At 38.9% G+C, this 12,462-nt stretch overlaps 1 protein-coding gene across 7 annotated transcripts in view; it reads right to left on the bottom strand.

Moving 5' to 3' along the window:
* Nucleotides 1–12,462, bottom strand: part of SYTL2 (synaptotagmin like 2) — a 53,617-nt gene that overhangs the window by 25,985 nt on the left and 15,170 nt on the right. For all 7 annotated transcript variants that reach the window (XM_050977059.1, XM_050977072.1, XM_050977062.1 and 4 more), the window contains exons 3-4: nt 3,118–3,266; nt 876–1,011 (exon numbers count right to left, since the gene is read on the bottom strand). In XM_050977059.1, the coding sequence (XP_050833016.1) occupies nt 876–1,011; nt 3,118–3,266 (285 nt within the window). The remainder of the gene's footprint in view (nt 1–875; nt 1,012–3,117; nt 3,267–12,462) is intronic.

Here is a 12,462-nt window from a genome sequence, read left to right as displayed (position 1 = left end):
ATCCAGCCAACTGTACAACTGTAGTAATTCAGGCATACCAAAGATGATTGTCTTATTTTACTCTGAAAGGAAGCTTCCCCATTCCAGAAAGACATTTTTTTTTCTTGGTAGAATCTGACTGATTTTTTGCAGCTATCTAAAGATTCTAGTTCTTTCCATCTGAAATATGTTTGGTCTTCTTAAAAAGTCTCAGAGGTCTTAAATTGTGTGCCAAATCAAATGGAAAATTTTAAACAGCAATTTCTTAGCTTCCAATTCTTCATGTGATATGAAGTGCTCAAAACACGTGGAAGTTGCACTTGAGAATGTGCACCTTTAGTGGCGCACACCACCTTTAGTGGTGGCCTTGGCAGTGCTGGGTTAATGGCTGGACTTGATAATTCTATTGGTTTTTCTAACCTCAATAATGCTGTAATCCAAGTTTAAATTTCAGGCTGAATTGACAGAATGGTTTCAGTAAACAACTGAATGAAGACATGCAGAAGTTGTAGTCCCCTTATTACTGGCTGCAGGGGGCTGATCATGGCCAGCCATTCTAACTAGAAAATCCAGGTCTCACTTTGAGGAACCAAAATAAATTGTGACATGAGAACATGTGTGAAACCATTCTATGCTTGATTGTCAACTTTTTCTGAGAAAGGCAAGCTGAAGATTGTTAATTGTTCTATATTCAAATGCAGAACAGTACATGACTATGAGTCTGTCACATGCACAGTTTTCTTGTAAAATTCTAAGGGAACATTTGGAGACCGTAGAAAAAAAAGATAAGTACAACATTTTGGGTGGAACTTACAGCTCCCAGGTTTCACTAGTCCATATATATGTATACATAATATATATATATATATATTCTAAGCATGATAAACAGAGTTTACCTCCAATTAGTTTTCTGTTGCTCTTCTTCTTGATGTTCCTCAATGCCGTGTAGATCTGGTGGCTCGAAGACTTCTTTATTAACATTGTTCACCCAGCTGATCTTTGCTTTGCTCATTTTGTTCTGACCCACTTCAGCTAAAACATGATGCAGGAATATTGTTATTTCCCACATGCTCATACAGGTTTTCTTAAAAAAGACAAACAGGTATTTGCATTTAGGCCTACAGCTATTTCTAAAGCCCACTACACTTCAATTGTTTTCAGGAGCAGATCTGGCACCTTCTAAAGAACACCTTTTTAATGCTACTAGAAATGTCAAATACTGTACTGAGTACTTCATTTTACTGTACCAGACTTATCTGGTTTAAACCTTACAGTAATCCTAAATGAAAAAGTTTTCTACAAGAACCCTGGTGAAGACTAATCCCGCATTTCTTGCAGTTATACAAATACTGAAAGTTCATCCTCAGCCTCCTGAGAAAGGAAAAAATTATTAAACCAGAGAAAACTGAAAATATGTTGAAATCAATTCATTTTTTCCTTTCTTAAACAGTAAACTGGAAGTTGGTGATAACTCACTTAGGCCAATCCTTTATGAACAGAATTGCCACAAGATGTTAAAAAGGTAACATGAAAAACCCAAACAAACAAAAAGCCTCACCTCACTCAGCAATGCAAATACATTTGCATTTTTTTTTAGGGTGGGACAAAATCCTATTCCGATAATCCCTTTCAGAGCAAAAACACTCCATTATTTCCTCTAATGCTTTTTCCACTTCACCAACAGTTTAGAAGTGAAGAATTTCTTAGTGTGCAAAAATAAGCAAAATTTTTATTCACATTTTTGCTATCTGTAACTGCAAAGAAAAATATCTTGCCATCTCATGAATCATTAAAACCAAGCAATTGTACATAGTTCTGAATGTGCCAACATGTCCCTTTGTTTAAGTAACAAGATTGGGATTAATTAACTTTCCCTTAAGATAGCATGGCTTTTAGTACTTCCCTTTAAAATACAAGTTACTGTGAAATTTAGCTAGAATTTTACAGCTGATTTTCATAGACTTCAAGTACAAAACCAGCCAAAATGACAAATATACCACACTAAACACCAAGGGTTTTCTTTTTCTGCATTCTTTTCTGTTTCAGGCCTTTTCTTTTTAACTTAAAAACTCAAAGCAGTAACCTCAAACTGACTAAACTGACATTATTCAAAATCATCTCTAAAAATATAGAAATTGAGAAGGTGCAATACTACAGGGTTAAACAGAGGAAAACAAGGCTAACTTGTAGTAACACAACTCATACACAGCAACAAACTGTAGTCCATTCACAGAATGGAAGGAAGTATCTTACTTGCTTTACTAGCACATAGCGAAATCCCTTGACAGAACTAAAAAAACTACATAGTACAAGTATCAGTATAATTTGGTAAGAATAATGTAAGTCTTGCCCTTCTAAATCAACAGGACTTAGTAGAAGTTGAGGAAGTTAAAAGGGGATGTAGTTCAGTTTCAGTAATTAAAAAAAAAAAATCATTTTCTATACAAAGAATGATAAAACAGACCAGGACACTTTAGATTAAAAGTCAGATGCTGAGAGATTTATAATGGGGGTCTGTAAAATCCTGGATATTACATAATATGTTTTTGTGAATACAGATTGACTGCTCACTCCCTCCCTCCAGGGGGTAAAGTTAATGGTGACCAGGACACCACCATGGCACGGGGATTATAGGTGCACTTAAAGTTCACCTACACACAGGATGCCAGCCACAGCTGCCAGAGCTTTCAGCACATGTATTTCAATTAGTTATAACCACTATCTCTAGCTTGTGATGCCTGCCATTAAGCCTCAAAGGTCTTAAACCAAGCACCAAAATCTTGGAAATTCATGTTAAAGAGCAATTTTCTCAATCTCGGATTCTTTGCATGTGCCTAAATAACTCATAGGGCCTCAGAAATGGAAATGAGAATGAGTCTAGGAGGGCAGAGTGCTTTTAATCCTACACATAAACCCAAGCCAGCCCCTTCTGTTAGCAGTCACCGCTCTTTCATATACAGCACTGTGGGAGAGGAAAGCTTCCAATGTAAATTACATGGGAAGTCTCTTTTTTGCATTACTTTCCACTTCTAGAGAGACCAGTATTCCTGTATTTCGCAGACAACATTGTCTGAGGTTAGCAAAGTAAGAGGCAGCCTTTCCAAAACAAAGTACCAAAACAAATTTCCAAATGCTTACCAATGGTGGCAGGTTTCCTGCGCATGGAAGCTCTGATAATATCTGCTCCGTGGATCTTATCCCTGTGCCGCTTCGACTTGGCCTCATAAAACCACTGCCCACTCATATTCTTCAGCTGAACATGGTCTTTGACTTTTTCTGGTAAATGCCTGAGGAAGAGAAAAACGGATAAATGAGATATAAACATACTTCACATACTTACCTACTTACCTATGTGAACAGGAAAAAGAGTCAGATTTTTTTGGTTGCCTTTTTTTTGTTGTTTTGGAGAGCAGGGCTGTGTTTTGTTTGTTGATTTTTTTTAACAGTCTCCACACTGTATTTCCATCTTCTCACTTGTTATGCTCCTTATCTAATTTTGAATGATGACAATGAGCTGGAAAGGGAAGAGCCTCAGCCTTATTACTTCAACCTATGCTCTGATGGTAACTCTTAAAAAAAAAAAAACCAGCTTTGCTATGATAAACACTCAAGCACTAGAGAAGTCTCCAGTAACTGCAGATTTTGACTTCCTGCCTTCAAAGGCCAGTTTTCTAATATTAAAATTGAGATAAGCTAGTAGAACAGTATAAGAAGTCTCTAGCAAAATTAAGAGCATGGCTATTTTGAGGCTCAGAAGATGCTTCTTCAGGATTTATTGGCACTGCTTTTATACACACAGAGTCCAAATGTGTACTGGAAGCATGGTGCAATTTTTTATATAAATTACACAAAAATCCTTATATGAATACAATGAGTTACAAAGAAAACCATCATCACATGCAAGAAACAACAAAATAAATTTATGCTATTTGTTTTATTAATCTATATATATATCTCCATCATGTGAAAAACAGTCATTTTAAAAACTGGGAGACAAATTTTTAATATTTTGTTTTCAGGCTACAGGGTTTTCCTGCTTTTATAAGGCATGCTTTAACAGAATAAGTAGTTGCTGTGAGCAGTTTGAGGGGTTGTTTTTTTTCTTTGTTAGGCATGTAACATATTAGGCATATGCTTACACATGGCCTGGAGACTTACCTGCAGATCAGGGAAGTTACCACACAGATTTAGAGAGCACTTAAACAATAAAAAGTCAAGTCATACTTCATCTTCCTTCTCCATTTATGTCCTTCCCTTCAGCAAAATAAGCTAACAACAGAGCTCAAGAGAGAAAACAAATCAGGTCCATTTACTGAGACTTGAAGGCTAAGCACAGTCCACATTGCCATGGAATGGTGGTGTCTTTCACAGGCCTGATGGACAATGAATGGTTTGGGTTGGGAGGGACCTTTAAAGATCATCTAGCCTAACCCCAAGGAAGTTCAGAGTATGACATTCCTCATGGGTTTAGGGGACAGATCTTCTGGTACAATCAATTAACTCTGATGACAGCCCTTTAATTAGAGTTTGTAGATTTGATTGTCACATACAGACAGTCATTCAGAGCAGAGAAAGGACACTGGGCTAGTCCCAACCCTCAAACTAAGAGAGACCATTCTCATCTGTCAATCAACTTCTCTTTTATTGTTGTATGGCCAGATATGAAAAGCCTTATTTGAATGCATCAGGTATATTACAATTTGAATACTTAAAACTTCATTTTGAAAGTACTGCCAAAAATCAGTCCCTACTAGGGGTGCCTCAAACCTACTACATGCAGTTTAGGCTGCCAGATATTGAGGTCCCAATTAATGTTTTTAACGCCAAGATTCAACAGTCCATAGTATTAGGGGGTAATTTAAAATTTCTCCCTCCCTCTGTGCTTCTCCAAGGGCCAAACTAAATACCCTTCCCAAGCAAGTGTTCTAAGTTGAAGCAGGAACACAGGAGTATCTTCCCTTTGTCCTCCAGCAAATATATTACTCAGTTTATAAATGCAGCCAGCAGGAAGAATGGAAATGTAGAACACACAAATTTTTTTCTACAGGTGGCTGCTTCTCCCTTTCACCTTCTTTCACACGTGTTATTTGTCTTCTCAGAAGTGATGCCCCTTAGGGCAAGGGACTGTCTTTTCAGCTGTTTGTACAGCCTGCAGGGCACCAAGTGCTCTGGGACAGTATGACAACATATGCCAAGGGAGGTTCTCTATGGAGGGTACTGAGTCACAGAACAAGTATTCAGTGTCCTCACCCTGTTTGATTCAATCCTTTTACCCCAGACATTGCTCACCCCTCTCCCCTTGGTATTTAGCCCCTGAAACTGTGGGGTGTGGTTGGAAACCTTTACAAGTCAGCTCAGAGCAGAGGAAGCTCAGCTGGGCTGTGGAAGGGGACGGGATCCCAGGCCTCTCAGCTGTTGCAGCCTGCTTACCTGCCTGCAGGACTCTCAGATCTGTGACCAGTTAATATAACCAGACAGGGACAGAGGCATGGATTTGTCACAGCTCTAGACTCAATAAATGTCGCCTGGCCAATGCAGTTCTCATTTTGTCTAGAAGTGAAAGCACCCTGCTCCCACCTCTGCTTGCTGCCTGTGAGAGTTAATGTACCTTAACTCCACCAGCTCAACAGGCCTTATAGACTTTGGGAATTAATTAGTTATACTTGCAAACACAGGTATAAAAGTGCTTTCAATTTTCACAGCACTTCCTTTACAAATGACCTGCCTGCCTGACAGGGTTTGTAGGGTGAGAACTGACAGCAGCTGACTTAAACAGATTTTTACTACCGCACCTCTAAGTAAGCTTGTCTTACTTGCCTTTTCAAGAGAGGTGTTAGGCCTGTCAGTCCCATTGTTTTTGAGGAACTAAGAACAACATAAGTATCAAAGCTATTTCTAGGCACTCTCCAGCCACAAAAAAAGAAGCAGATTTCCATTATCAGAAAGACAATTAGTTCTAGGTCTTGACATCAAAAAAGTTTTTAAGCCTCCTGTGCTCACCAATACATCATAGATTTATAATGCCTGCAGCTGCTTTTGCAAAAAATGATAATTTTTAAAATGCTCCAAGATTTGCTAGGAGGAGGTCTTAGCAGTAACATCAAATTGCTTGAACTATGTGGGCTTGTTTGACTGCTAGGAATTAGACATAGATTGTGGTTTACCTTGAAAGCAACTGTGGAGAATCAGACTGCAGCCATGGTTTTCCACAGCTACTTCAGCCTCCCAGCAAACCACAACAGGACTAGAAGCCAACAACTGATTCTACACCAGCTCCCCAGTTAACAAAGAGGCTGACTAAGTTGCCATTAAATTTTTCTCTTGGTGATCAAAGAACCAGTAGACATCCAGATTAAGAATCAGATTGCGGGCTCAATTGCCAAGTTTGCAATTAGGAGAAAGTGCAGCAAGACCTTTATGTATGATGCAGGTATGTATTCTGGAGTCCCTCTGTGCTCTGTTAAAATGCCAGTTAGTCTATGCTGCAGTTTTTCAAGAGGAAACAGCCTGAAGTTATAATGAAGCTCGTGCCCATTTCTCCAATAGGAACTTTAAACTCAAGAAAGTAAAGGTACATAGTTAAAGAAAATTTAAAAGAGGATTTTGGACTGAATAAGATTTTGTTCCTATTATTTAATATGATGCTTCCACTATGCCAAGGTGAAACACGTTTTATGGCAAGATGGAAAATTTGTCACCTCCCCTAGGGCAGTAAGTACTTGCAGATTGCACTGAACAGGAATACAAACCAACTGTCCATTACTCTGCAGGCAAACAGAAAATCTAGTATGGATTAATTGGGTTGTTCCTCTTCCCCTCTGGAACATCTGATAATGGGCCAGATCATATGGTATCACTGTAAGGCAGGAAATCTGCTCTGATATAATCAGACCCTGACAACCTTCTTATCACCAAATCCAGAATGGTTTATCCTATGCTTTGTAGGCCACTGTAATAGGTCATTGCATGAGCAAAGAGGTAACAACTCATCCCTGTTTTTGAAAAAAGAGTATCTAGCAATACATACCTGTACCTAAAATTTTTCATCTACACCTCCTCAGTGTCTCAATTCCCTCCCCTGCACCTGCCTTATTAACAGTCTACATTACAAATCACCATAGAATTTGCAAGATGTGACTACTGACACCTTATTTGATTACCATATACCCCAACTGACAGCTTAAGCTGAGCTTTTCAGACAGGAGAATCTGTGTGGTGCCGGCATATTCTCCTTGTGATGAATGAAGGAGGATTTAGATCAAGGTCTGTGCTTGCCTCAAAGATAGATTCATTATTGTCCCACACACCCTAATCTGAGCATTTGGAAAAAGCACCTTAGAGTTCAATAACAAAATAAAGCCTTTAAAAATCCTGATATTACCACACCATATCTACAAATTAACTTCCAAAGTCTCTTTTTTGTAAATGGAATACCAAATAAGTGGAGAAGTTGAAAGGAAAGAGAAATTTGATGAATTTTATCTCAATTCTATTTGCTGCAAGCATAACAACAAATCGCAAACCAACAAAAAGACAAAAGATTTAGGTTCTGGGTCATATTCTGAACACAGAAAAGACAAACTTTTTGTACTATCACTCATGCAAGAACAGGAGAAAAATTATACCAGGTATTTTAAGAGTTGTTGATTAGGCTTTCTTTTCTTCTTTCAGAGTAGGAAAGAACTACAAAAAGTTTACAGGACAATGCAGTAATTATTCAAACATTCCACCTTGTATGAGCATGCCTCTTTTGTCTTTAAATATCTATATAAGGTATAGGAAGAAAGTTTGTTCTGACATTTGTTCGAGAACTACGCCCAAAATATTTATAGTGGGCAGTCACAAATTGCAAGTAAGCTATCTTTTGCATGGTAGCTGCACATGACATTACAAAACCCTAAAAACCAAAAAAACCCCATCAGTTACTATTTAATTGGTTTAAACAATAGAGCAGTATAATTTCAAAGTCTTTGAGGGCTATACTAGAAAGAACAAAGCAGACCTGTGGGTTATGCAACCTTTCCCCATCCTTGCCATCACAATTCCTCATTAGCAACACCTCTAATTCTTGCCTTTGGTGTCTCCCTAGACAGTGAGATTTCTGATAGTTAGAAGTAGCTGGATACATGAAAAAGGAAGCCAATTCTGTTTGTAGTAATGCATGTTCTTCCCTTTTATGCTTATTCAGAAGTCTTTGTGTGTTAAGTCTACTAACAGTACCCTGATGAGAAAATCTCAGGTATCATCTTGCTTTTGTGTCCTTGGAGAACTGACCAGGCTGTAGTCAGCACAAGTCTTGATGACAAGACAGACTTGACATTGTCTCTCAAGACAGAGGGGAGACAGACACATCCAAGCCTGGAGCATCAGAATGAAAGAATGAATGAGTTACACTCAGAGGTGTGAGAAGTCAATTGATTTTGGAGAGAAGGAATTAAAAACATGAAGCTCTGCTGGCCACTGAAATATGGTCTCCATCAGAATCTGGAACCAAATCTACTATACCAATGTTTTGCTAACAAGTGGCTGTGAAACACTGACCATATTAACCTTGATGTACATTTCTCTCCTAGCAAATGGCCACACATGGGGTCTCAGACCAGCACATTTTCCCCCTGTTTAATTTAAAATATATGCATATTCTGCACTACAGATAGTGGCCTTAATGCCTATGTGCCTTTTTACTATGTCATCTGCACTTAGCCCTCAGAGTTACTCTCCTATTAGTAGTTGCTCTGTCAAGTTTGAAGCAAACTTCCTTTTATGCAATGAATTATATAGATCATGTATTTAGATACTCCCTAGGCAGACACAAAGAATATGTGAATTTGTTGAAACATTTCTTAGCATATAGAAGCTTCACTTTTTTCCATTCAGGAAATCAGTATCAAGACTCTTGAGTCTTGATACAGGAGGCAGGAGTCTTCAAGGTCTGCCAGTATTAGCAGCTTCTATTATCTTCCAATTGTTTTATTTCTAGAACAGACTTACAGTGTTTAGTTTCTCTGCTTATTTCAAAGGATTTTCATTGAAACTCCCCAAAGGCCTCCCCTCCCTCTTCTGATGCAACCCAAGTAAACCTGACGGGGAAAACTAAACCAACCCTCACAATGAAAACCCAACCCTCACAATGAAGGCACAGCTGTCCTGTGACAATACACCTTTGGTATGAGAGCCTGCCTGGACAGCAGCACAGGACATCCTGAACAAGGGCTGGAAAGGTTGTTAGAAAATATGTAACTGGCAGGTTCTGCTCACACAGTGTCCCCAGCTCTTCACAGGCTTTAAAAGTAGGCATATATAGCATAAAACCAGCCCCACCAAATGACACAGAAGAGCAAATATAAGCGAGCAGAAGAGCCTGTATCACAGCTTGCTTCACAGTATCAGCAAGGACATCTTTCCTGCTGTGCAAAAGAAAAGGTTGCATTTAGGATTTCAGGTGAACTACAAATCAAGACTGATCCAATCTGAAGACAAAGGCTTCAGTTTGGCACTTAATACAACACAGTGTCAGGTACAAACATGTGATGAGTCTTCCCAAGAAAGTTTTTGAACTGTAGCAAAAACCTTGCTCACAGAGGGAGTACTCAATATACAGGTTAAAATTGTTATCAGTATCCACTTTTTTCCCTTCAGTACATTCTTTTACCATACAGAATAAGTCCCATCTCCCCTGCTTCACTAGCACTCCCAAACAATCATCATCATGTCAAACAATTTATCTGCTACTAGTAGACAAAGTAGTAATCAATACTGGGAAGAAATGGTATCAGCTCTTTTCTAAGTGTAGTCCAATGCTGTATCTCTTACAAAGCCCAATAAGTAATGTTTCTTCCCTAAGCCCAGTCATATGACTTGATGAAGATGAAAACAGTCCTGTTTATCTTACTGGCATTTTACAAGGTGGGCTGGACCATTCTCCCCACCTTTGTTCTTATGTCACCTGGCCTAGGTAAAAAGGATAAATAATGACATGAAAAATCATGTGTTGCTAAACAGTATCCATGATGGGGAATTCATCCAGAAGACATGAGCTGATCCTTTTCTGCCACAACAGGTGCACTAAGAACCTCCTTTACTCTGCTAAGCACACTCTCAAAACAGTTTCATGTAACAAAAAAATATTTTATGACAATTTTAAGTACATATTCTGATGTAGTTATTTTCACATTAGAAGAGTAAGTCTGGTTTCCCCAATGCCAATATTAACCTCACCACGATATTTTAAATATATCCCACCTCACAAAAGACAGTCAACAATATAAGGAAAACTGCCTTGAAAAGTAACTGGAGAGGATATCTGTTAGAAATAGCCAGAGCCAAAATAACATTTACAATAGGCTTTCAACAGCCACACACTCCCAGCAGAATCAGACTCCTGAAGCTTTCTCTCTTTTTGCAATACCCCACCAATTAATGTATCAAAGGGGTTTGGCACACAGCAGTCCCCACCCTCCACAGAAACAACTCCATATCAGAATTTCCCCTATCATTAACCTCCTTCAGTTTACATAAGGAGCAAACAATTCCAAACACAGCCCACAAGAGCAGTGCTAGGAGGTTCTGCTGGGAAGGGCTGATCACCACAGCAGGGAACCCTGTCTCAAAGGTGACCACAACAGCTTTCTGCCTTAGACACACTGGTGCCAGGGGCCAGCTACTCAAACCACAGAAGAGTCACCAGCCACACTCCACAACTTCACAGACAAATATATTTCTGCTCATGTTACTGTCTCCAGAAAGGGCTCAAAGTCAAGTTAATTCTGAACTATGCATCTGTAAAAGGAGTTAGGGGTTATGTTGAAGCTACTGCCAGGACATTCAGTTATGCACATAGCCCACTCATTTTATTCAATGCTGGAGTAGGGTATATCAGAGATTCCTGGACAGGAATGATGACAAAAAAACCAAAATAATTAAGTTAGCAATATGCTGAAAAATAGCTTCTGGTATTGACAAGCTCACACCTGACTCTTGTTTCATGCCTTTGCCCCATCCACAGCAGCACTGCCATTGAGTGAACTGCTGCAGCTCCTAAGGTAAGGAAACAAAGAGAGGCATCTTCTTGCACCAGGAATAAAAAAAGCATACAATGTCTTTTGCTTTCCATGCATCACACCCTCTTGTCACCTAAGATTTCTTCATCACCCTTTTGCCAAAGAGAACATCAGTATCCTCTTTCCTTTGAGACAAACCTCAGCAGAGGTGAAGGAGGAAGCAGACATGCTGTTCCCAAAGCACTGCTGTACCTAAAACTAATCATGCTGATCCAAACCAACACAAAAGGACCCACAACATGGGGAAACACCTATTACAACCCTCAACAGAGAATTAAAGAAAACTACCTTAAGGAAGCTGCATAGGCCAGCCTAATCAAAGGAGTTTTATTAGATTAGCAATATTAGCAACTGTTAGCAGGGAAGAGACTCTATCAGGTGATTTGTAAAATTCCACTAGGAAGTGGCTCAAAGAGGATTTTTGTCATGTTACCAATTTGTCCATGCTCCAAGAACAAGGCACAGATTATTAGAACACCCTTCAAACCTCAGAATTTCTTCTGGAGAGGAAAAAACATCACATTGAAAGGCTTCCATTATATACACATATAAATAACACACTGTCTGATGTTTGTATGACAGTTGATCCCAGCTCTTGGATTCTTCCAGCTGTGCAAAGCTATAGAAGCTAAATTAAAGTACTGCATCTCCTTGGCTGGAGATATAATTCAAGTAGTGTTTTAATGAATAAGATACGAAAAGCAAGCTCCATGTGCCAAAATTAAGCAGAAAAATCAATTTCATATGCAAGCTTCCAGCTTCTCAAGTTATAATATTTTGAAACTAGAAGAGACTTTTTATTGTAGCAGCCAACATGCTGCTGCAAAACATGATTACAGGCTGCTACAACCTGCAGTCTCTTGCATTTTCCACCACACCCTCTTGAACTAGAATTATAAATGGCAAAAGTAAAGCTACAGGGACAAAAATACTTTCTGACAGTTCTTTCAGACCACTACTGAGAATGGCTTTTTTGAATTTCTGTTCCAAGAAGGGTTCTTTTCCCTAGATGCTCTTTTCAAATTCATCTACAATTACTTACCCTGAATGCTTTCAGAGCTGGCACTGATGTAACATTCCAAGACTAAATACAGTGTTTTTCTACCTTCAGTAAATAAAATGCCTATTCTATTACAGAAAAGTCAGTTTACTGTTTTTTGAAGCAGAAGACAAAACTTTGTAGTGGAAATATTTACTTAGGCTGCCTTAAGATGGGGGCAGGAACTTGGAACAATGCCTGTAATGATTTTACCTTCACCAAAGAATATGCTTTGAGAGGAAAAGTCTTTTTAACAAGGAGAAGCTACTGGTCTACACTTTATTGCTCTTGAAAGAAGCAAGTAGAATAACTCAACAAAATGCTGATCACATGCTGATCAAAGAACCTCAGGGCTGCATAAGCATACTCAGCAAAAGGAATGCT

Source organism: Serinus canaria, chromosome 1, assembly GCF_022539315.1.
Source record: "Serinus canaria isolate serCan28SL12 chromosome 1, serCan2020, whole genome shotgun sequence".
Taxonomy (NCBI): Eukaryota; Metazoa; Chordata; class Aves; order Passeriformes; family Fringillidae; genus Serinus; species Serinus canaria.
This window is presented reverse-complemented; position numbering and strand designations above follow the sequence as displayed.